Genomic DNA, 22,698 nt, shown 5'->3' on the forward strand with positions numbered 1-22,698 from the left:
ATTGCATTGCAATAGCCTGTTTAAAGTAATAATTCACCAAAGGACTAATCAGCGCCGATGCTGTAGATGAAGGAGTCATTATATAACAGAAGGCTGTATGCTTTGAATTCCTTAGGTGTACACTATATAGACAAAACTATCCAGACAAACCTATTTATGGGGCTGTTTTCCAGGGGTTGGTCTAGGCCCATTACTCACAGCGAAGAGAAATCTTAATGTGTCAGCATACCAAGACATTTGGAGAATGCTATGCTTCCAACTTTGTGGCAACAGTTTCTTTTCTGTTCCAGCATGACTGTGCTCCAATGCACAAGGCAAAGTCCATAAAGAAATGGATGGATGAGTGAGGAGCAGAAGAATTTGACTGGACCTTGACCTCAGACCCATCCAGCACTTTTCAGAAGTACTGCATAGAACTGGACAATCTCCATGACTGTGAGCCAGACCTTTTGGTCCAACATCAGCGACCTCTCTAATGCTCTGCTGCATGAATGGGAGAAAATTCCCACAGAAACACGCCAGCATCTTGTGGAAAGCCTTCACAGCAAAATGGAAGCTGTTATAGCTGCAAAGCTATCTATGCATTTACAATGCAATGTCATTAAAGTCCCCATTGGTGCTATGGTCAGCTGCCCCAATTATTTATCTAGCTATACAATGTTCTTAGCAGACCAGATGTCATGCAGCAAGATAGAATGCTCCTTACAACCTTCAGGGAGTGAGACTGGAGTTGGACGAAACAAGCAAAACAAAACAAGACAAAGATTGGATATCTCAGGTACACACACAAAATAAAATTACATTCGTGCTTCTCCCTAAAATTAAACTCTGGGAATTAGCGGTGATGAGAAGAATCTGGTTTTGTACCAGAAGCTAACTGATGTTGGCATATTGATTTGAAATTAACATTTTACATATCTTCATTATTTAAAATCCAGGGCTTCATGTCACATTTGATATGCATGCACTTTATTGATTTCTTGTTAAGGAATTGTTCAGTTGGCAACTTTAGAGCAACTTTAAACCTTTAATTGCATATGATCTCTTCCGTCTAAAACATTTTCCTCTTTTGCTTCTACAGTTACCCTGCAACCTGACAAGCTAATCCCAGAATTATGTCAATTTAATTGCAGGACCATGAAGAGGACCGTACAGGTATGTGCTGCTATGAAACAACAGGAAAATTGGATCTCAACGGATACATGAGTCCTCCTTCTCAGTGACTCCTGTCACTAGTCCTGAGATTTTTATTTTGTGATAAAATAAGATAGTATCTGGACTCGACTTATATCAGTAGTGGATTCAGCTTGGACTTGACTTGGATTTTTCTTTAATGACTTGCCTCTGACTCGAACACTGGGAACTCAAAGCTGGACTCGGACTCGAAGTGTTGATTTTTCAACTGTAAGATTATATGTAGCCAGTCATTATTGGATTTTATTTCAACTCCTCAACTCCTCAGTCTCAAAATTCCAGGATTGGTCAGGCAGTGGTCAGAACACAGGCAACTGTTTTTATGAATGGTCACATGTGAGGGCAAGGCAAAAAGCCTGCAGTAGGAGAGAAGCAAAGCCTTTGACTGTATATAGTGATGGACGACATGAGAGTTCCCCAAAAGTGAAGCCAACACATCTCGATCACCCCCTGGTGGCTGGCTGCAGTATAGATCATAGATCCCTCCTCCATGGAAGCAGATAGGACATGGGCCAAACTACAAGTTAAAAGAACACATTAAATAAATTTGGTAATGGTTTCTGTCAGTGTTGGTGGTTCCTACTGTGGTGGTTCTCACTTGAACATACATTGCTCTGATGTATGTTCACACATTATGAACATGTATACATGTATAAACATACATTACATGGATGAATGTTCGAGTTTTCATTTTTCCAATAAATTTGGTTTTAATTACTTATTTGATGTAAAAAGAAGCTGAAACATATTTGACAGCTGAACGCTGCTTGCGATTGGGTCAGATGAGTGCATGGGTGGTAACTCGAGCCCGCAGCTCCACCACTCAGTAACTGCTGCACAGGCTCTATTTTCAAATGATGTCATCAGCACAAGATGGTAGAATAGTGTCGCTTCACTTTTGTACAGTGGAAGCAGAGATGCATAGTCCATCTTGAAATACATCAAATGGGGTTGACAGCACATACTTCACAGTATCTCTACAATGTTTGTAAACATGAGAAGATTGTCAAGAGTGAACACTTTCTGGAGTTGGACATGTCATCTGATTCTCATTTTTAGGAAAAAATCTTTTGATGTAAATGAGATCAAGATGAAGCTTCATACCACTTAAGAACTCATGGTTAATGGTAATTTTTTTTGCAAAAATATGGGAGGGGATGCAACTGCCCATACAAACCAACCTACATCTTTTGCTCCAATTAAAGATTAGTAAACCTCTTTTGTGTGCAAACTCACATTGAAAAACATATTCCACTGAGAGTTATTTAAACTGTGTTGACTGTATTTTTGTGTGCTAGTTGTGTTGGGTTGCTCTGAGTGAAACTCCAAGGTTGGTCTCAAGTTGCATGTTGTCCTTGCACATAAGCACACAACATTTATTTAAGCATTCTTTGCGCATACAGATTCACACAAAATAACTTTTTATTGTTGAGGGTTGATTTAAAACCTTTGCAAATCTACATGAATATTCATTCTGTTTAAGGTTGAGATAAATGAATACAGAACAGACATATGATCAAAGGCCAACAACCAGTTAAAGTGTCGCTCCTTCAAGAGATTTGTGGCCCATATTATCTGCTTTAGTGGGCCATTATGGCACCCTAATATCACACTGTAAATCAGCAAGGTAATTTTCCAACAGTGACTGGGCAGGACAGGTAACAGTAGCAGTGAACTGGTACGAGTAGAGGGGAGGGTGGGAGGGGATGATGGCAAGGACAAGATAAAGCGTCTCCTCTGCAGAATGACAATTAAAATAAGGGCAGAAACAGCTAAGCAGGAGTGGCTAGGCTGCCATTTAAACATTAAAAGGACATAAAATGACCCGAGCTGGCGCACGACTGAAAAAGAGATGGAGAACCAATGTAGGAGGAAAAGGAAAAGAATGAATTCACATGTCTATGTTACTTCCTAAACCTTTACACTGTTTTTTTTTTTTTTTTTTTTACTGATACTGAAAAAGCTTATGAGTCACTTGGTGTATCCGGTAATTGGGCTAAAATAATGACACTTTCACTTTCCCTCACTGCTTTGCATGTAGGCTCTAATATTTCATCAACTTTTTTTACTCAAAACTTCTCAGAAATCCTCTGTACATTACCTGTGTGTACATCAAACGGCAGCCAAAGTCAGACAGCCGAGGAACATATAGTATTCAGCAGCTAAAGAGCAAGATATTTACCTTAGGACACAGTGGATGGCAAAGCTAAATGATGGATAAAAACATGACCTGAAATAAAACCTTACGTTGTCTGTCATCTTCTTGGTATGTAAAAATGTAATTCTTTGCTAATGCTGTCAACATAACAACCACTAAAGTTAGTACAAGACTGGTGCTTTTTCAGGTCTTTGTTCCTCCAGGGTTTATTGGACAATTTGTTAGCATCAGGGCTGCAACCTACAATTATTTTATTGTGGATTAATGTGCTGTTTATTTTCTTAATTACTTAGTTAACTTAATACTTACTCAATGGTTTGGTCTGTTAAATATCAGAAAATAGTGGAAAAAAAAGCAATTTGAAATATTTTAAAAGTTTGTTTTGTCCAATCAAAGCCCAAAGAGATTTATTTGCTCAGGAGAAAGTGAGAAGCTGGAGTGAATGAATAAATAAATAAGAATAATCCAATAAAAAATGTTGGTAAATAAATAAATAAATTCAGTTTGAAGTCACGGACATGGATGCACACGCATGGTCTTACTGAGTCCCTCCCATTACATAAATGGTCTGAAGTCATTAACATGCTAATGTGAACTCAGAGCTTTTTTTGTGGCTTGTGTTGTGCCCTATTTCATATTACGTATATCCATTTCTTATCAGTCCATTTAAGAACTCATGAATTCATTTGTATCTGGGTTGTATTTACAGGCCTATGTGTTTTTCATATTAGTATCTTAAATGAATTCATCTTATGTGTGTCGTGAATTTTGTTGATTTTTTTCAATTGAATTTCAATTTTGCAAACAGTAAACTGTAACTGGATAATCCATCAGTAAAAGTTACACACAGGAACACATTATGGTTAGATGCAGTTGGCTTTCTACAGTTTCTTGTCACAACACAACCTACTCGGATTCTCTAAGCAGCCGGCATTTCAGGGAACTGAGTCATTCTGCTTGCCTCCCCTATTTAAAGGCCAGTTCAGACTGAGTGTATCTAAGGAACACTGGACTAGTACATAAAGTTCCTGTCATTTGTTCCTGTGCTGGGGGCACTGGAAAAAGGGAGGATTTTTTTAAATTCATATATGTCTGAATCATGATGTTGTTGATGGCAGGCCATTACAGAAGTACAACTTCAGGTTTTACTGTCCCCTGGGGGAAATTCTTCACAGTACTGTTCATCTCAGAGAAAACATGAAAACAAAATCCATAAGAAATGATTTTATTTTTGGAGGCAAATTATTTTTAGATGCAATGTTTAGAAACAGATCATCTTATTTCTGTAGCTGTGGACACTGTGACTAATACAGCTGAATCTGACAAGCCAGAGAGGACAGGAGTTTAGTTCAATGTGATCCTATGAGATGGCATCTAAATAGCATAGCAATTTAAGAATATTCCCCACATTTTAAGCTTTTCACATGACATTTAGCACAGTCTATATTTTATGTGTTTTGAATGTGCATTAAAGGACAAAGTCAAGAGACTTTTGTCATGATTGTTCTTGCGATAGTGACATGACCTGTGGCCTCAGTTTGGTTAGGCTTAGACATCAAAAGCACTTGGGTTAATGAAAAAAATCATGGTTTGGGCTAAAATAAATATATTTTACATATGTGACATCACTAAAAAAGGTTACATAAGTAAACTTACAGATGTATGTTAAAGCAGGTCAGTGTTGACTTTTGGTTTTACATGGGACACAAACACTGAGCTCCTAATGTCCTGTGTGTGTCTGCCCCACCTACCACCCCGTCCTCCTGTGGAGACATTACTGTTATTTTTATGACTACACTTAAATACTGAAAGACATGTATGTAGTATTACATATCCAAAAATGTCTATACTAACTTCTGGGAGAGAGAGTCAGAGAATGAGGAGGGAAGTTGGCAAAAGTGACTGAACATAACAAAACTTAAAAACAATATCTTGTCTGTGACACAATTCAAGTTGCAACGTAAATGTGGTCTGTGAAAACAATGACGAGGAACGCAACAACAAAATATAAACTAAATCAAAAGTATATGTTAATGATGGTGATTATATAGAGAATAAGATTTTATACACTCCTGAGGGGCAATATATTCCAATTCCTCTGTCCAAAGCAGGATGTCTTCACAAGTGGATTTTGCTGCATGCATTGTTCAGCTGACAAGCAGCATCATGCATTTCAGTCACATCAGCTTTGTGTTTTAGTGTCAGTTGATGTTACTATTATGAACTAAATGCATTCACAATCGCACAGAAAATTAGATGAGAGGGGGGCAAACAGACACATTGATATTAAGGTGAACTAATGCTAACATAACTGAAGCATTACTTTTAGTCTACTATTTTTTTGGGAGAGAAAGAATCATGGATCCATGATTAAAGTCTACTGCTAAATTTAGACAGTATGAACACTGAACACACACAACACTGCACTAACCTGGGTTCCTCCTTCCTTTCAGATATCCCACAATATTGTAGATTTTTTTGTAGGACAGCTGGTTTCCGACAGTCAGGGTAATCTTCTTTCGTTCTAGAAAAAAAAGAAAAGTCAGACTTTAAGACCTTTTGAAATTCTCTGTGATTTTGAACATGATTTCTGGTCAGTTTTATACCCTTATGCAAGTTGTTTAGTGATACTGAGTGTCAATTTGTGGTTTAATGGTTTAATGATACAGGTGGGTATAGCAGCCTTATTTGGTTAGTAGTCACCCAGAGACAGGATGTAAATGACAATCAGTTCAACGGCTTGGTTACACCTACTCCTGTTGTATAAATTCAAGGATAGCAGAGCAGGAAAATACAAACTTAAATCAGATGAAAGTGGTGGTAAGTGAAAGTCTCCCACATTGCTGGAGCTAAAACCATGCTCTTCAGCTGCAGGATGGAAAAGTAAAATCAGCAACCAGTCAACCACATTTTAGTTTTATGCACCATTGGCTTATTGATCCACACTAGCAGCCACTTTGGTCCAAAAGTGGGGATTATATCTCAACCCTACTACTCACATACTATACTGCCAAATGTGTTTTTAAGGAATGTTATTGCTGCTTGAGTTCTGTTCATTGGTTTTTTTGTTCTCTTTTTTTTTGGTTTCTTTTTCAATCAAGAGTCTGTCTGTCTGTTATTGTTTTACTGCCCAGAAGTCACAGAGGAGACAGAGGAGTGGACAGACTTTACTAACTTTATTACAAAATTAAAAGAAATTGTTGCCAGAACATTTCGGAGACAGGTTTAATGTAAATGTTTCCAGGGGCAACCTGACAACAAAAAGCAGGGCACAAATAGGCTGTCAAGCAGTCCTAATTTGAAACATTAAAATCAAATTGAAACAACATGCTTTTTTGTTCAGTTTTTAAATATTCATTTATAAGAAGAAGAGAAAAGATAAGCCAAACTCACAAAAAATGGAGTTGTAATATTAATCCAAAATCAAGGGACCATTTTATTGCAGCTTTTACTTTTACTTAAAGTACATTGCACAGATAATGCTTACATACTTTTACTTATGTAAGGATTTGAATGCAGTGGAGTACATTCACAGTGCCTGTAGATTACCCTACGTATGGTGATCAAATATTGTAAGCCTTAAAGGCTATATTGCAAAAAAGAATTAATGAGTTAGATGAGAATGATAAAATGTATGATTAAAAAAAAGCACTCTAAAGACATTTAGCATACATTTCTCTAAACACTTGTGAACTGACTATAATTAAACTTGCAATGGGAATTTATTATAAGCCCAAATTTAACAAAAACACTGTGTATAAATATTTAATTTAGGTTATTCACAGCAGAAATATATATGGGTCAGGGTTTCCATCATTTCTGGGGACATTACATAGACTTACATTCATTTCCTGGAGGTTTAACCACCATAGCCACAATAAACATTACTTGCCTAATCCTAACCCTAACCTCAACCTTACAGCAAGTCTTCGCCCTAATATCCTAATATTTAATGATTTATACTGTGGGGACTTGTATTTTGTCCCCATAAGTAAAGTGGGTCCTCACAATGTGACTGTGTAAACAGATTTTTATCCCCACACCTACAGGAATACGCATCACACACACACACACACGCTGTCACACACTGTACAGTATCATATGATGCATTTGACAGAGCAGTCACCAGATATTGTGCGTGCCAGTTCTGCTGCCTTGCTGGATGGCTGTGAGCTCTAGGGGGGCTGATGGCTGGATATCTGAGGGAAATGTAGACGTGGTGCCAGTGAAGATGTGAAGCAGGGGCTCAGACTGTGTGACAGAGGTCCCCTGCCTACAGCACAGCACTACAGCATGACAGCCCACTTTCCCAGCTCCACTCTCGTCCTCCGTGCCTCCCTGCCTGTCTCTTCGCCCTCCTATCGTTGCTATTTAATACATTATAAAAATTCACTGCTTTTTCTCAAAGGTGCCGCATAACCCATTTATCACTTTTGACATTGGCACAAATGACTTTGGCTAAAGAGCAGAGATGGAACATGTGGCCCGTTTGTGTATTCACTCAACAGATGTACGCACAGAGAGCAGCAAGAGAGATTTGTCATCGAGTAATTCCACTTCATGATGAATGGGTTCTACAGGTAAAGGGGGACTCTGATTTAAGTTTTGAGAGTTTATGAAAATATTTAAAGAGATTTTCACAAGTTAAATGAAATGTGAAAGCAGATTTTTCCACAGCTTCTCTCTTCCCCAGACATTGCATAATTTCCGAGGTGCTACTTTCAGTGGTACAGTTTATGTCAATGGCGGAACTTCACTAAATATATCACACTCGAAAGACGTTGACATGGGACCAAAAGTGCTACGTTATGTTAGTGTTTTTTGTGTCATTTTATCCTGATAGATTTCATGATTTGCCCTGGAAGCAGCAGGGTAGCAGAGTGGTTAGTCAGACTCTCTCTCAGAGACACAGATCCGCCCATTACACAGCCTTTCAGTCTCTTAAACGAGATACTTAACCTCTGCTCCAAAGAACATCACACGACTGGCCCTGGAAAAAAGAACTTTTTTAACAAATCCTCTTACTAAAACAACAAAATAGATATTGACTTCCAAAACAACCCACACAAGTATCATGGAAATAACAGTGTATTTGCTTTCTGATTGGCGACCTCTATAGTTAAGGTTTACCCAAAGGAATATTTCAGTATTTTGGGAAGTAAATTTACTTGCCTGTTTTTGGGCGGTTGATGCGAAGATTGATACGTCAGTCTTGCATGATAAACATTGTATTACTTGCATGTTAGTATTTTTTTTTTTTTTTGTTTGTTTGCATTTAGCACAATGCACTGATGCACTTACAGGCTGATCTTGTGTGTCATGTGTCATTTAACACATTTTAAGTGTCATTTAATGTTGTTCTCATTGCATGAGTTTTCAAGTCAGATGACCTCTGTCATTATTAGGGATGAGCGAGTTCATTATCCCTAGTTCAGACAATGAAATTATCCATCTATCGCATCCATACTCAGGCTTAAAACGGAAAAAATTACAGAACCGCTTCAGAACTGAGCCTCAAATCAATGTTTTTTATCACAAGAGTAAGAGAACTACAGAACAAGTTTTTTATTATGAACTTGAATGGCTAAAATTTAGCCAGCTAACTGATGAGAATTTTCATCAATGAACACATTTTACTCAGATGACATTCATACTGGTGAAAGCTGTGAAACGGTTGCAGATTGTTTAGGTTTAGCCATAAAAATTCCATATTTTAAAAATGTATTTGGCAACAAAAGTACTTGATTAGATTTACGAAAAGATTGTGGTTTGGGTTAAAATAAATTCACTGACATTTTGTATTTTTCTGTGTTTGTTTGATCCATTCCCCATCCCAACCTCATTTGTGTGCTGATGCACTTTATACTGCAGCAGACATTCAAACCTAAAATGACATGAGAAAAGTGAAATGCACAAGATGTTAAATGATGCGCATAAAGCAAGAAAAAATGTTTTAATAGATGTAAATAATAAATGTGAAATGACTTAAGAGAGTGGTGTATTGGGGAGCATGGTGGTGCAGTGGTTAGCACTGTCGCCTCATAGCAAGAGGGTTCCAGGTTCGAATCCTGCTCTGGGCCCTTCTATGTGGAGTTTGTATGTTCTCCCTGCGTGGGTTTTCTCCGAGTACTCCGGCTTCCTCCCACAATACCAAAAACATGCACATTAGGTTAATTGGCTACTCTACATTGCCCCTAGGTGTGAGTGTGAGAGTGTGTGGTTGTTTGTGTTTGTGTGTTGGCCCTGCGATTGACTGGCGACCAGTCCAGGGTGTACCCCGCCTCTCGCCCGTAGTCAGCTGGGATAGGCTCCAGCTCCCCCGCGACCCTGACGGATAAGCGGTATAGAAAATGGATGGATGGAGTGGTGTATTATTCAGATGCCCTTCTTTTGTACCAAAAGTCTTTATGCTTAACTACCCAGCGATGATGCACAGTAATGGGGGCATGGACAAACTGTTGTTTGAAGAAAAAATAATGATAGCATCTAATTCTCGTAGTGCAGTGGTTAGCACGGTTCCAGGTTCGAATCCCGGTCTGGGCCCTTCTATGTGCAGTTTGCATGTTCTCCCTGTATCTGCATGGGTTTTCTCTGGGTACTCCGGCTTCCTCCCACAATCTCAAAAACATGCACATTAGCTTAATTGGCTACTCTATATTACACATAGATGTGAATGTGAGAGTGTGTGGTCGTCTGTCTTTGTGTGTCAGCCCTGCGACTGACTGGCAACCAGTCCAGGATGAACCCCGCCTCTCACCTGTAGTCAGCTGGGATAGGCTAAAGCCCCTTGTGACCCTGGTGGAAAAGTGGTATAAAAGATGGATGGATCTGCATGAGACCATTTACTGGTATAAAAAAGGGGGCCTAACATTATCGCATTTTTATTTGGCTTCATGCATAGCTGTGAAGCAGCTCTTGCAAAATTATCTGTTTTAATGCCATGAAATCATCCTACATCCTTGTATCATCACACGTACTGCATTATTCATATTCAGCAACCTTGAAACACAAGCTGTTGCCACAAGTAATGAAGCACATCTCGCAATAAAGCAAGCTGATTTTATCTTCCATGGAACCATACGTTAAAACATAAATGCCACCTAATGAAAAGAGCTGATATATAATCATAGAGGCTAAATTCAGAAGCATTTCAGCGCTGTTCTCTACACGGTATTAAAGGCCGAGTTGAGAAGAAAAATCAGTAAGTGAATGTGGGAAACCTGTACACAGCAATCAATAGTGTTGTAATTAAAGGGCCTGGGAGTCCTTTCTATAAAGCCATTTCAAGTTGTTCTGCTTCGCTCGCATCTCCCTCCATGGCCTCGCAATGTGATTGCCACGGAAATTTGTTTCACTTCTGGAATTTGTTTTGAGCGGGAGACATAAAGAAACAGAAAGAAAGGGAGAAAGAATAGCTTGTGTAAAACAGAAAGGTAAAAAAGAGATGATGGAATTCAGGCAAAGTTGGTTTGCTGAAGTTCCATTTTTCTACTGTAATTTTATCTGGAGCATTAATTGGTTTAAGATGTATGTGTGAGTGAAAAAGGCACTCATTGGCCCTCATTTTATTTTTTATGATAATATTGACTCACCACCATCAGCAGCATCATTAAAGTGAAACAACATCAAAATAGTGTCGTAGTGGACAGAGTTACCAGGCTGGAAAGCAACAACTTGCAATAACACCCTTGGGATGACCTGGACTGCTGACCATAAGTCGGCCAGGGTCAGTAGCTAAATTCTTGTACACGATATGGACAAAAGTATTGGGACCCACCTCTTTATTATTAAACTCAGGTGTTTCAATCAAACCCATTGCAACAAATAAATAAAAGCAAGCCATTCAGTCTGCATTTATGAACATTTGTGTAAAACAGTGTGTTCTGAAGAACTCAGTGATTTGAAGCATGGTACTATGATAGGATGCCACCATTGCAGTTTGTGAAGTTTCATCACTGCTAGATATTCCACAGTCAACTGGAGGTGGTATTGTGGGAAAGTGGAAACATTTACATTACAAATGCTATAACAGCAGCAACTCACCCTCATAAAGTTGCAGAGCGGCTTCATTGAATGCTGAGTCACATCGCCAAAGTTCTGCTGATTCCATAGCTGAAGACTTCCAAGCTTCTATTGGCATTAACATCAGTACAGTCTGTTAGGGTCTGGGTTTAGCAGATACCAGGAGAACATTACATGCCTGACTGCATTGTGGCAACTGTAAAGTTTGGTGGAGGAGGGATAATGGTACGGAGGGCAGGGCCAGGTCTTCACTTCCAGTGCAGGGAAATCTTTATGCTTCAGCATACGAAAACATCTGCTTCCAACATTGTGACATCAATTTGGGGAAGGTCCTTTTCTATTCCAGCATGACTGTGCCCCAGTGCACAAAGAAAAGTCCATAAAGACATGGCTCGATGAGTTTGGTGTGGAAGAACTTGAGTGGCCTTGACCTCAACCCCACTGAAAATTTGGGATGAACTGGAACGGAGATTGCCTGACCTCACTGTTGCTCTACTGCATGAAAGGGCACAAATTTTTGCAGAGACACGGAAACAAAATCTTGTGGAAAGCTTTACCAGAAGAATGTAAGCTGTTATAGCTGCAAAGCTGTCTGTGTATTTAGAATGCAATGTCATTAATGTCCTTTTTGGTGCAATGGTCAGGTGTCCCAATACTTTTGTCCATATAGTGTATTTCACATACGTGTACATTAAACTTGAAATCTCTAGAGTGCAGCTCAAGCAATGTGAAGGATCATTTTTCGGAGCGGTGAGAAAAAATAATAATGATAATAACAACAGCAAATAAAGATTTAATAGTTATAGATGAGCCAACCAAGCCAATTAGAATCTTAAGTGGTGGTTCTGAGACAGAGTGAAGTGAAGTGAAAGTGCATGAACATAAGGCTGGAAGTAGCAGGAAAGTGAGTGTGTGTGTGTGTGTGCGCCTGTGTGTACATGTGTTAATGTGTGAGCACCATCAGTCAGCCTTGCCAGGGTAAACAGGGGCTTGCAACAAGCCTTTGAGGTAGTGATTGACTAGCTTGGTAATTGTCTGGTCAACAGACAAACCGCTCTGATAGAGTCAGAGCCAAAGCCTCAAGGCCTGATGGGGACAGGGTGTGTTCAGTAAATTAATCAATCTAACAGGGCTGAAAGGTTGAGAGGTGGACAACTCTCTGTGGCACAACACATACTAATCCTAACACAAACAGATACATGACTACAGACACAAGAAAACGCAGAGGATATTTACCCAGACAAGCAAACAAATGTAAAATACTAAATGCAAAAATATTCAAAGAAAAAAAAATACAAAACAAAGAAAACTCATCTTACAAAGTTGATGTCTGAAAGACACAGCAGCGGTTTTGGTTTTTATGCTATGACCTAATAACTACTAGAACATTTCTAAAGACATTTTTATATGAGCTTGGCTTGTTTAAGGAATTGCTTGGTGTTAGTTGATTAGCTACCTGTTAACACTTGTGCAACAGGAGCATAAGCAATTGGACCTCAGATGCAGATAGAGGGGCAGAGCAGGTGCAGTTCAGAAGTTCAATAATGTCAAATAAACAGAAGACTTATGAGGTAGAGGCAGTCACAGGTCAAAACCAGGAAAGCAGTCCAACATAGGCAAACAATATCCACAGGGAGTAGGCAAACTAAAAGGCCCAAAACAGTCAAGGTCCAGGTACACATAACAAAGATCCAAAACCATGAGAAAAAAAATGCTATAAAGGCCAACTGACAAAGGATCAGGGGAAAACACAGACTTTAATTCAGTCAGGAAGGAAGGCTGACAAGGAACAGATGAAACTATTTATCACTCAAAAAGGCAGAAAAAAGAGGAAGACAGAAAGTGGAAAGCAAAACACGATACTTTATGAGAGGAACCTTGGGGGCAGGGTTTCTCTCATCAATAGAAACAAAAATAAGTAAAACTCCAAATCATGACACTACCCACTTCCATTTCAAAATGGTAGCTCTTGTGTATATGTGTTATATGTTGAGACATTTAACCAGAGTTTAGCTGATTCATGCAAAGTGGCTGGTAAGATGTTCTAAATGCTTCTGACGTGGTAGGTAGTTGGTGGTTAGTCATTGCTATGCATGCTATGTATTCATGAACATGGCAAAGCTACGAGGTGCAACATAAGCATAAATATGTGTGGGAGAGAAATAATAAAAGTAATAGGAGCTAGGCAGAATTACAATGAATGTGTCTGTGCATTGCACAGTGCGACTACTGTGAAGTCAACCACGTCATCTCGTTAAGGTCTGCCAATTTCCACGGAGGGCCCCTGAGCAATTAACCAATGGTCAGCCAATAGAGCCAGCCTTAATTGAATGGGAATTAAAGAGAAAAATAAGTAGAAAAGGTGCTTAAAAAAGAAAAAATGAGAGGAGGCAGACTGATGGAAACAAATGATAGGGGGATCCCAAGAGTGGTCAGAGGTGCAGCCAATCGATTGGAAACAGATTACATCTCTCTCGCTTTGTCTCTTTGTCTCCCCTTTTGTCTCTTTCCCTTTCTTACACCCATTCTCCCCCTCTCTCAAACTAATTTAATGTAATGGAAACACTTCAGAAAGAAGCCTACCTTGCAGAACCATTGAATGTACATTAAGCTCGCTCTACACAGATGCCTATCCTCAGAGAAGGGCCAAACAGAAATGGGCACACACACATATACAGTAACACACACATACACACAAACAACATGTGTACTTCAAAACCAAGATTACCTCTACTGGAGATGGAACAGCTTCTAACACACTTCAGATTCTGTGGCACATGAAAGATATCCACTGCCAGATACAAACTAATTAGATAAGATTCTACAAATCTGTAAGTGACCAAAAGTGTCAATGAAAAATACTTAAACATGAAACAATTAAAACACAAATAAAAATCCAATATTGCTACAATTTTATGAAATAGCAGTTACTCCATGGGTTTAAAGCTTGCATTTGAAAGCAATAGCAGTGCAAGAGTGCCCCCCTCTACACTGAAGGATCAACTGTACTCATGTCTATGGCCACTGGTTTTTGGGGGTGCCTCATTGATTGTCGGTGAGTCTCACTCACAAAGCATGGGTGCATAACAGTGACACACTGTGTGTGTGTGTGTGTGTGTGTGTGTATCTGTTATCTGTGCAACATGGGAAACAGCAGAAAGCAGTGTTCCAGAGAATGACCATGTGGTTGGATTTATTGGGGAATAAATGGAAATGGACAGACCATACACACGTACCATGGGGAAACATGCCGGTGACTAGCGATGATCCCCCCCCACCCCTTCAACACACACACATACAAACACACACAAACACACACAGATGGGGTAGGATAGAGGGAGGAAGATGAAGACTCAGAACAAAGGAGCGAAGGAGCAGAAGGTGGCAGTGTGGTGGAGGCCTTCGCCGATGGTGCTGAAGTAATAGGGGATTTATGCTCTCAAATTCAGGACTCACCCCCTATCATGTTATATCCATGTCATTTCTCTGTCTCTCTGTTGCACGGATATACACTCTACCAAACCACACACACTAGAACACACAGGTACAAATATCCATATGCCAAGTTACTGTCTCCGGTGCACTTAGGCACTTAGTGAAGCATTCTCTTATGAGTTCAGGCCAAAAGTGTAAGATCTCACCAAACTGATGACACCATGGAAAGAAATGACATAGAGACACAGCTCTTAGACACATGTAGAGCCTTGAGACCCAAGACAAATGCATCTCTTTCACTGGCTATGATTAGTCAGTTGGAGAGTGTTCTAACCAGAAAAACAACAGTATTGGTCATCTCTTTAGCAAGCAACCTCTCTGGGTTGGACAGATTCCACACAGACCTGCCTTCACCTCCTACACGTACAAGTGCTGAACAGTGACCACAATAGAGGGGAAATTAATACTGCTGGTCTTTGAGTATCCATGGCTGTGCTAAATGGGACCCAGAACTACCATAAAATCAATCTGAAAATGTATGCTTGAAAGAACATTCTGTTAGCTGTTTCCTAATGCACAAAACCCCACAAAGACTGAAGTGTTCATCCTAACTTTACTCTTATCAGCTTAGATGCCCAAACGTAGTTCACAAAACACAGCGTTCTATGACCTTTTAAACAGGATATAGCATGTAGTTGAGTTGGAAGTGGTGATTTCACGATGATTTGTAGTTTCAGTTTACTATGAGGTGTCAAAGAGGTGTCAACTGCAAGTCACTTGCCAGAGTAATTTAGCGTACATATAGAATCCATTTAGTGTTGGCCAACCTATGTGAGATATCACGAAAATGCTGTTAATGCTGTTAATGAATGGTTCACCCCAAATTACAGACGGCAAACATATTTTGTCACCTGCTGTGATGTTAAGCTGTGTGAATAGTGGTTTGGTTTTATTTGCCAAGGTTTGGAAACGTCTGCCACTGACATTTCTTCCACCTTATTATTTTTTATGGAATAACTCAATAACTGGTGGAGGGACTGCCATGACACTTTTTGACATTCAAGGTGCCCAGATGATCCTACTTTCTGACTTTGGAGACCTCTTGACTTCTTCTCAAGTGCTTCTATGAAGTGCATTTTTGGTTCAGAGCAAAATATTTCATGGATTGTCATGCAACATGTATCCATGGTTCTCAGACAATTAATCCCAATGACCTGGCTTTTCCTCCAGTGCCACTACTGCAATGAACTATTGGATGGATTATTGTGAAATTAAAGCCAGCTGTCATTAAGCCATTTGCAATGCTTTTGTTAGTATTTAACTCAAAATATTGCTGTGCCAGAATACAGTCTTACTGAGCCTCTACCGTGGCTGTACACTCCTAGTCTTGTTTAAACATAATTTTCAATGCTGTGGAAACCACAAATGCACTATTAATTCCTATTAATTCTATTAAATTAAAGATTAAAGTGACATATTTTGTCATTGGAGGGAACTCACTCCAACGAAATTTGTTCTCTGCATTTAACCCACCCAAGTGACGTGCACACACACACAGCAAACCCGGGGCAGTGGGCGACCGCGTGCAGCGCCCGGGGAGCAGTGGGGGTTAGGTACCTTGCTCAAGGGTACCTCAGCCATGGACACCGGGACGGGGAATCGAACCAGCGATCCACCGGTTACGGGTCCGACACCCTAACCGCTGATCCACGACTGCCCCACATTATTAGTGTGGTGGCAGAAATTTCACATCACATCAGAATCAAAACACCTTTATTGTCATTGCATACAATGGAATTTGTTGTCTCTGGTTAAAACAAACAAACAAAACAAACAAAAAAAAACAACAACTGCATACCAGTCACTTTGCTCACCCATTCACACATACAAACACACATATAGAGAGAAGATAAAACCATCAGCACTAGTAGATATTAGTTGTACCAGAGGTAAATGAGAAAATCATTATATTTTTAAATTTGGTTGAACCAGCCCTTGAAGTCATTCTTCAGCACCAGTTATCATATTCTTTACCTCCATTCTTCTTGCCTCCAGTTTCACTCCTCTCTGTATTTCTATAAGGCAGTCTCCTGATGTGAAAATATCTCCGCTGCCCTCCTATCATCTTATCATATTCATCTCTTCCCAGCAAAGGAAATTAAACTCTCGCTATGAATTTCCTTCTTTTATTCCTTTTTTTTTTTTTTTTTTTTGTAATTTTCAGCTTTAATATGAATGTGACAGATGTGACAGGACTGACTTTGTTGGTGAAGACACTGCTGCAATTGGTGATTTCAGTCCTCTTTTGTAGGAGTGATTTACACCTTTTTTTTCACAAGTATTTACTGATCAGTTTTGGCCCTGAAGGTCTGCAATGTCCTGTCCCGGCTCCCTGTTGTTTTCCTTCCAGGAGGAATGTTGCAACCCCAATCCCAAAAAAAGTATCTATTTCATTTAATCTCTCCATCCATCTGTTCATTCTCCTTTAGTGTGAGGGAAGGTCTCAACAGCTCCTACAGTAAGAGCTTGTCACGGCATCTCTTCTCTCACCTCATTCACAATAGGTTAATTAACAACTGCATCTCATTTATGATGACCTGACCGTTAAGTGCACCCAAGGCCCAAGTCACATTTCAAGGCAATCAAAACTGCACTGCAAAAATAAAAAATAAAATAAAAAAATAATTCAAGTAATTAAACAGCTTAAAATAACAAGTGCAGGGGCGACAGACAATGACAATAAAAAGGAAATGTAATAAAAGAAAGGTTAGAGAGCAGGTCTACATAGAAAGCTACTATGAATGCTAATCTTTCTGGGAGACTTTTTTAGATTGTACTGTATTGGGAGAGAGACTTGAAATAGAGGAATGAGAGCAACACTGTGCATGAGTCACTGACTGACTGTCTGCTGGGCGACAGGTGCAACTGCCTGCAACATACAGACTACATTTTATCTCTGTTTGCCTCCTTACCTTTATTCCTCTTGCTCTCTCTTTATCCACACTTATGGTAAAAGTATATGGACTCTCAAAGCTTAAGACCAAAATAACTTGGATAGAAAGGCTGAGCGTTTTTGCTTTTTGTCTTGAGAAAAGCCTGGAAAAGCCTTTTCTTTGCAGTTGAGTGTAGCTGTTCAGAAAGACTATAAGCACATGCCTTCAGAGGTCCTGGATAAGACATTACTACTGACTACTGTTACTGCTACTACTGATATTACAACAAATACTGTCTTGCTTTTGCCAACAGTACCACAGAGATACCACTGCTAGTGCAAATAAATTTATATATATTGGTAGGATCATCTGATGTCATATGATAAGGTCAACCAGGTAGCATCAAGCAAAAGCACTCCTTATAAGGAGCCTGGTGTCTGATGTTCTCCTAGTGTCCACAGGCCGCATTATGTTCTGGCTGGACTTTGACCTCATTTTATGTAATGTGTCAGTGTCCACTGGTCGTGTTAGGGGAGTGTCACAGGCCATTTCCTGAGCTCTGCTATGCTTATGCTCAAGTTTTGCTTAAGCTTAAGTTTTGCTTGCAGTGCAGACTGATGTTATAATTGATTTTCCCTAGTCCACCCCCAAATCCACATCTGTGTCATCTTTTCTGCCTGGACTACCTCAGCTTTCACAGATACTGCTTCTGCAAAAACTGAAACCATGTACAGAGTCTCTGTCCCGTGTATGTAGTAAGCCTGATGTTTAGCTTAGGCCTTCACAAACTGACTTGGATAATCATGCTGGCACTATCTTGACGAGATGTGCTTGCCTTACATCCACAATGAAAGCAATTTCCCCTGGGAAAGACTTCGACTGCTTGCATGTTGTTTGCAGCCTGCTGAGAGGACCAGGACACACTTCCTGAGTGAACATGCACGTTGCAGAACCCCTTGTTTAAGTTTTGGCACCCATATTAACACCTGTGTGAGCAGAGCTGCTTATTACACATCATCTAAACATTGAGCATCTAAACTTTTTCCGCATGTGCTTCTCAGCAACAGTAGAGAGTGAAAACATCTCAATCTGTGGATTGTCAAAGAAATTAAAACAACACTGGGTTCTGGTGTGCTCTCTCTGTCTTGCTCTGTGTTTTAGTTTTTGTTTTTTAAACTTTCAGTAAATATTACAGCCACAGTAGAAATTAGCCAATTAAGACATCTAGCACTTTCTTAACTAAACAGTTATTTGTTTTGTCAACTCTCCTCATTTAAGTGTGAAAAATGCAATCCAGAATTAACAGAGAAAATGAGCAAATCCACACATTTTAGAAACCTGTACAAGGGAATGCAGGGTAATTCTAACTTGAAAAATGACTGAAACAACTATTAAGAGTGGCAGATTTTCTGTCTACTGTTGCACTGACTCTTTTCAACTCAGCTACTCAGCTTCTTGTAATTTAACTACACACTTGTAAGTACATACTTGTAAATTGATTTTTTTTTAAAAATTGAACTCAGCATGCTGACACAAATACAGACAGACAGACACAACCTGTTTCAGTGGAGAATGTGGTTGCAGAAGGATAAGTAAAGTCCAGATATTGTTCTCCTTAGCCACACACTCTAGCATTTCCTGTGGCTTCAGCGATCCTGAAGCATTAAGTCATCCTAGAATAAATCCAAAAGGAGGCATTTTGTGGATATCCTAACCACATGCCCAAATCATTATCATCACTGGTGATGGTGGAGCGTGCAGATGCAGCAGCCAGTAGTTTCTTCAAACTTGCTATATTTTTTTGTTCTTCTTCATTAAATCTTGGGTGATCTGAACTTGCTCCTTTCAATGAAAAGGAACAGTTTTTAACTCCTGCCAGATATCTAAGCTCCTCAACTAATGCCTTAGGGTGAGTCCAGCTACCCTGTAATGGAAGCTCATTTCAGCTATTGGAAAGGACTGCACAAACGACCCAAAACTCTTGACAGAGGGGTGAAATTTAGGTTGATTGCTTAATCAAGAGAATTGCCTGCAGGCACAATTCTTTCTTCATCACAATGGCAGCAGCAAATCATCTTGTGCTTCATATCTACTGAATCTCAGTCATGCACAAAACCTTGCATACCTTCACTTGAGGTAGACGCTTGGTTCCAGCTCAAGGGGGTTAAAGTATAATTTCCATTAGTTAAAAGAAGAGATGCAATCTTCTTGTAGCAAATTACATCTTCAACTCTGTATAATGAGTTCAGTCATGACAGTAACAAACACCATAAGATTGAACATAACCTTGGTGGAACCCCCAAGAGGAGCACACTTGACTTATTCCTGAGAATGGGTGCATACAGCTGCCATCCTGGTGGTCCAAGGATAGTGACCTTGTCCCTCTTATCTCGATAGTACCCCCCATAGACCCCACAGAGGATATGGTGTTCCATAAAGCACCAGACTGGGCAGACCCAGCTTTATTATAGTTATATGGTATTATTGTTATTTAGAAACTACTAGTAAAATAAGTGATGAGAGGAGACTTATTGTGGAATTTCTTATGTCATCTTTCTTCTAACTTAGTTATCTGAGACAGTTGAATAATGTGGTTGCATATAATATTTGTTTAATATGCATATATTGTTTGATGTTATATAACACAATTCATATTGCAGCAATTCTCTGTCATACTGTATTTTGCATATTTACCCGCACTGGGAGGCATGGCGAGGGGAACACAGGAGTCTCCTTGTCCTGTGGATGAAGAAGACAGTAACGTCTTTGCCAGGAAGGCGGAGATGGGCTGAACCAACAGAGATGTCAGACTACCTCCAGCCTGTCTTGACAAATCAGCTAGAGAGAAACACAAAAATACAGGAAGAGAATCAGTAGATATCAGGCGGAAACCAGAGTGAAAGCAGAGCAGTAAGGAAAAAAAAAAGGACAGCCATTCATATACCGACAGTTTTCTGTTGTCCCAGGTAATTTCACCTGCTCCACCACAGAGATAATATGGAATTCCTCACGTTCTGCTTCAGATCCCTTTCTGTTTCTGTTGCCACATTTGACAACATTCAGTCATACTGGTGCATTGCTACGGCAGACAGTACCTGTGAAGCCCTCTAAATACCCTTTCAGCTCTTTTGTACTTGTACTTTACTTGGTATTTTAAGGGCAAATATTGTGCTTTTTTACTCCAATGCAATTATTTGATAACTAGTTACTTTGAAGATTCAGATGGAGAATCCAAAATTATAAATAATCAACACTTTAATTGCGATTGTGTAATCGTAAACTGAGCTCAGATATCCAACTTTAGTTTGATCTTTGTAGATCCTGTAGCTATGATATAAGAGGAGTCGTGCAAATGGTACATTTAGATACACACAACTGTCATGAAAACTTGTTACTGCCACCAGCTTGTAAGTCAGTTTAATATGATGCAGGAGTTTTCTCTTTCTGCAATACCCTTCTACACTACCGATCAAAGAATACAAAACGCAAAAATAACAACAAACACACAGGAGGGTCTGTCAGATGTCGGGGCTTAAGTTGTCTGTTTGTATGTTGTCTATTTTGTCTCTCAGTAATTGTTATGGGCAGCAGGGCTCGATCAGCCTGACTGCACTTTTATCTCAGGGTTGTTAGTTAGCCACCATAGATACTGTTTGTCCTTCACAGGTTTAACTCATCCAGGATAAAAGTGTGTGTAGGTGTGTGCATGTTTCTGTTATCTTTGTTCCCATTGCTACTACGTCCTAGCTGACTTGCTCTTTCTTATGCCTGCTCCTCTCTTCTTCATCCACTGAATTTAATAGAAATGAAGATTCTACACTTGGAACAATTCAGTCAGTATAGGCAATGCTCAAGCCAGCAGAGAATTGCCCTTGTTTTCTTCCTAATCCTCACTTCAGGTCCAACTGAACATGTTCAGTTCATAGCGCCGTTGTTTCATTCAGCTGTACAGCTGAATATTTACAGTTTGTAGGATATACTGCACACATAATATATACTGGATATGGAGGAATATCATGACCATGTCCAGCTCCTGTCACTAGTGGGTAAAAGAAATTCCTGAAAGAAAGAAGCTTTCGTTGTGTTTTAGTAAAGTAGGAAATTCAGCTTAGCATAAAGGGTCACTTATGTTGAAATCTACTGGTTGTTGTTTGGCGCAACGTTCTTTCTTTTATTCTGTTCATTTTAAATATTTTTAATCTAGTATTTTTTTCTATGTTTCACCTGACTAGGACAAATTTACTAAAATTACTTTCACACCTAACCTGGTTGGCTTGGTGTGTTTACCCATCTGGTTTGGTTCATTGTTTCAAACAGCAGTAAAGGCTGTTTATTGCACTTTATTGCACTGTGGGCACTAAGCAATTGAAGAGACTAAAAAGTGTACTTGCTTTCAAGCCACTTGTTTGGAGTTCGGAAGCAAAATGTGCACATGCAATTGCTACTTTGCTTTATATAGGTGCAGCAGGATCAGGGCAATTACTCATGACGTTTCACCTAGTTTTTATGGCATCAAATACATTATAACCAGACTTAGCAGAAAAATTCATATGTGAACATGCATCAGCCTGAGAGCCACCTAAGAATTTGAGAGAAATCTGAGAAATCATTCTTGGGAAAAATGTATTTGATGTGTACGTTTTTAGTATGGGCCATGTCACAAGTGTTGACATGGAGGGAGCAGGATTTAGGACTTATACTGTAGACAGCCGGATGTTTTTGTAAAAAAAAAAAACATAAAAAGGAGACCAATTACTGTCCTTTTACTGATTAGGTTTTAAGAGCAATTCTCGTTCCTGCTCAAATGGAGTATAATTGATGCAAGAGTTGAATCACTCATGAGAAATCTTGGATGAGAGTAGCCCTTTTTTCATAATGCCTAAGGAAAAACTCAAACCGTTCACACACCAAAATGGACTGACATCCATACATTAGTGCGGTGAGGCAGGAGTAGTT

At 39.5% G+C, this 22,698-nt stretch overlaps 1 protein-coding gene across 3 annotated transcripts in view; it reads right to left on the reverse strand.

The window, feature by feature from the left end:
• LOC124061065 (inactive N-acetylated-alpha-linked acidic dipeptidase-like protein 2) overlaps positions 1–22,698 on the reverse strand; it is a 466,730-nt gene that overhangs the window by 115,657 nt on the left and 328,375 nt on the right. For all 3 annotated transcript variants that reach the window (XM_046392589.1, XM_046392590.1, XM_046392591.1), the window contains 2 exons: positions 20,437–20,580; positions 5,784–5,876 (listed from right to left, as the gene is read on the reverse strand). In XM_046392589.1, the coding sequence (XP_046248545.1) occupies positions 5,784–5,876; positions 20,437–20,580 (237 nt within the window). The remainder of the gene's footprint in view (positions 1–5,783; positions 5,877–20,436; positions 20,581–22,698) is intronic.

The sequence above is a fragment of the Scatophagus argus genome, chromosome 6, assembly GCF_020382885.2.
Source record: "Scatophagus argus isolate fScaArg1 chromosome 6, fScaArg1.pri, whole genome shotgun sequence".
Lineage (NCBI taxonomy): Eukaryota > Metazoa > Chordata > Actinopteri > Scatophagidae > Scatophagus > Scatophagus argus.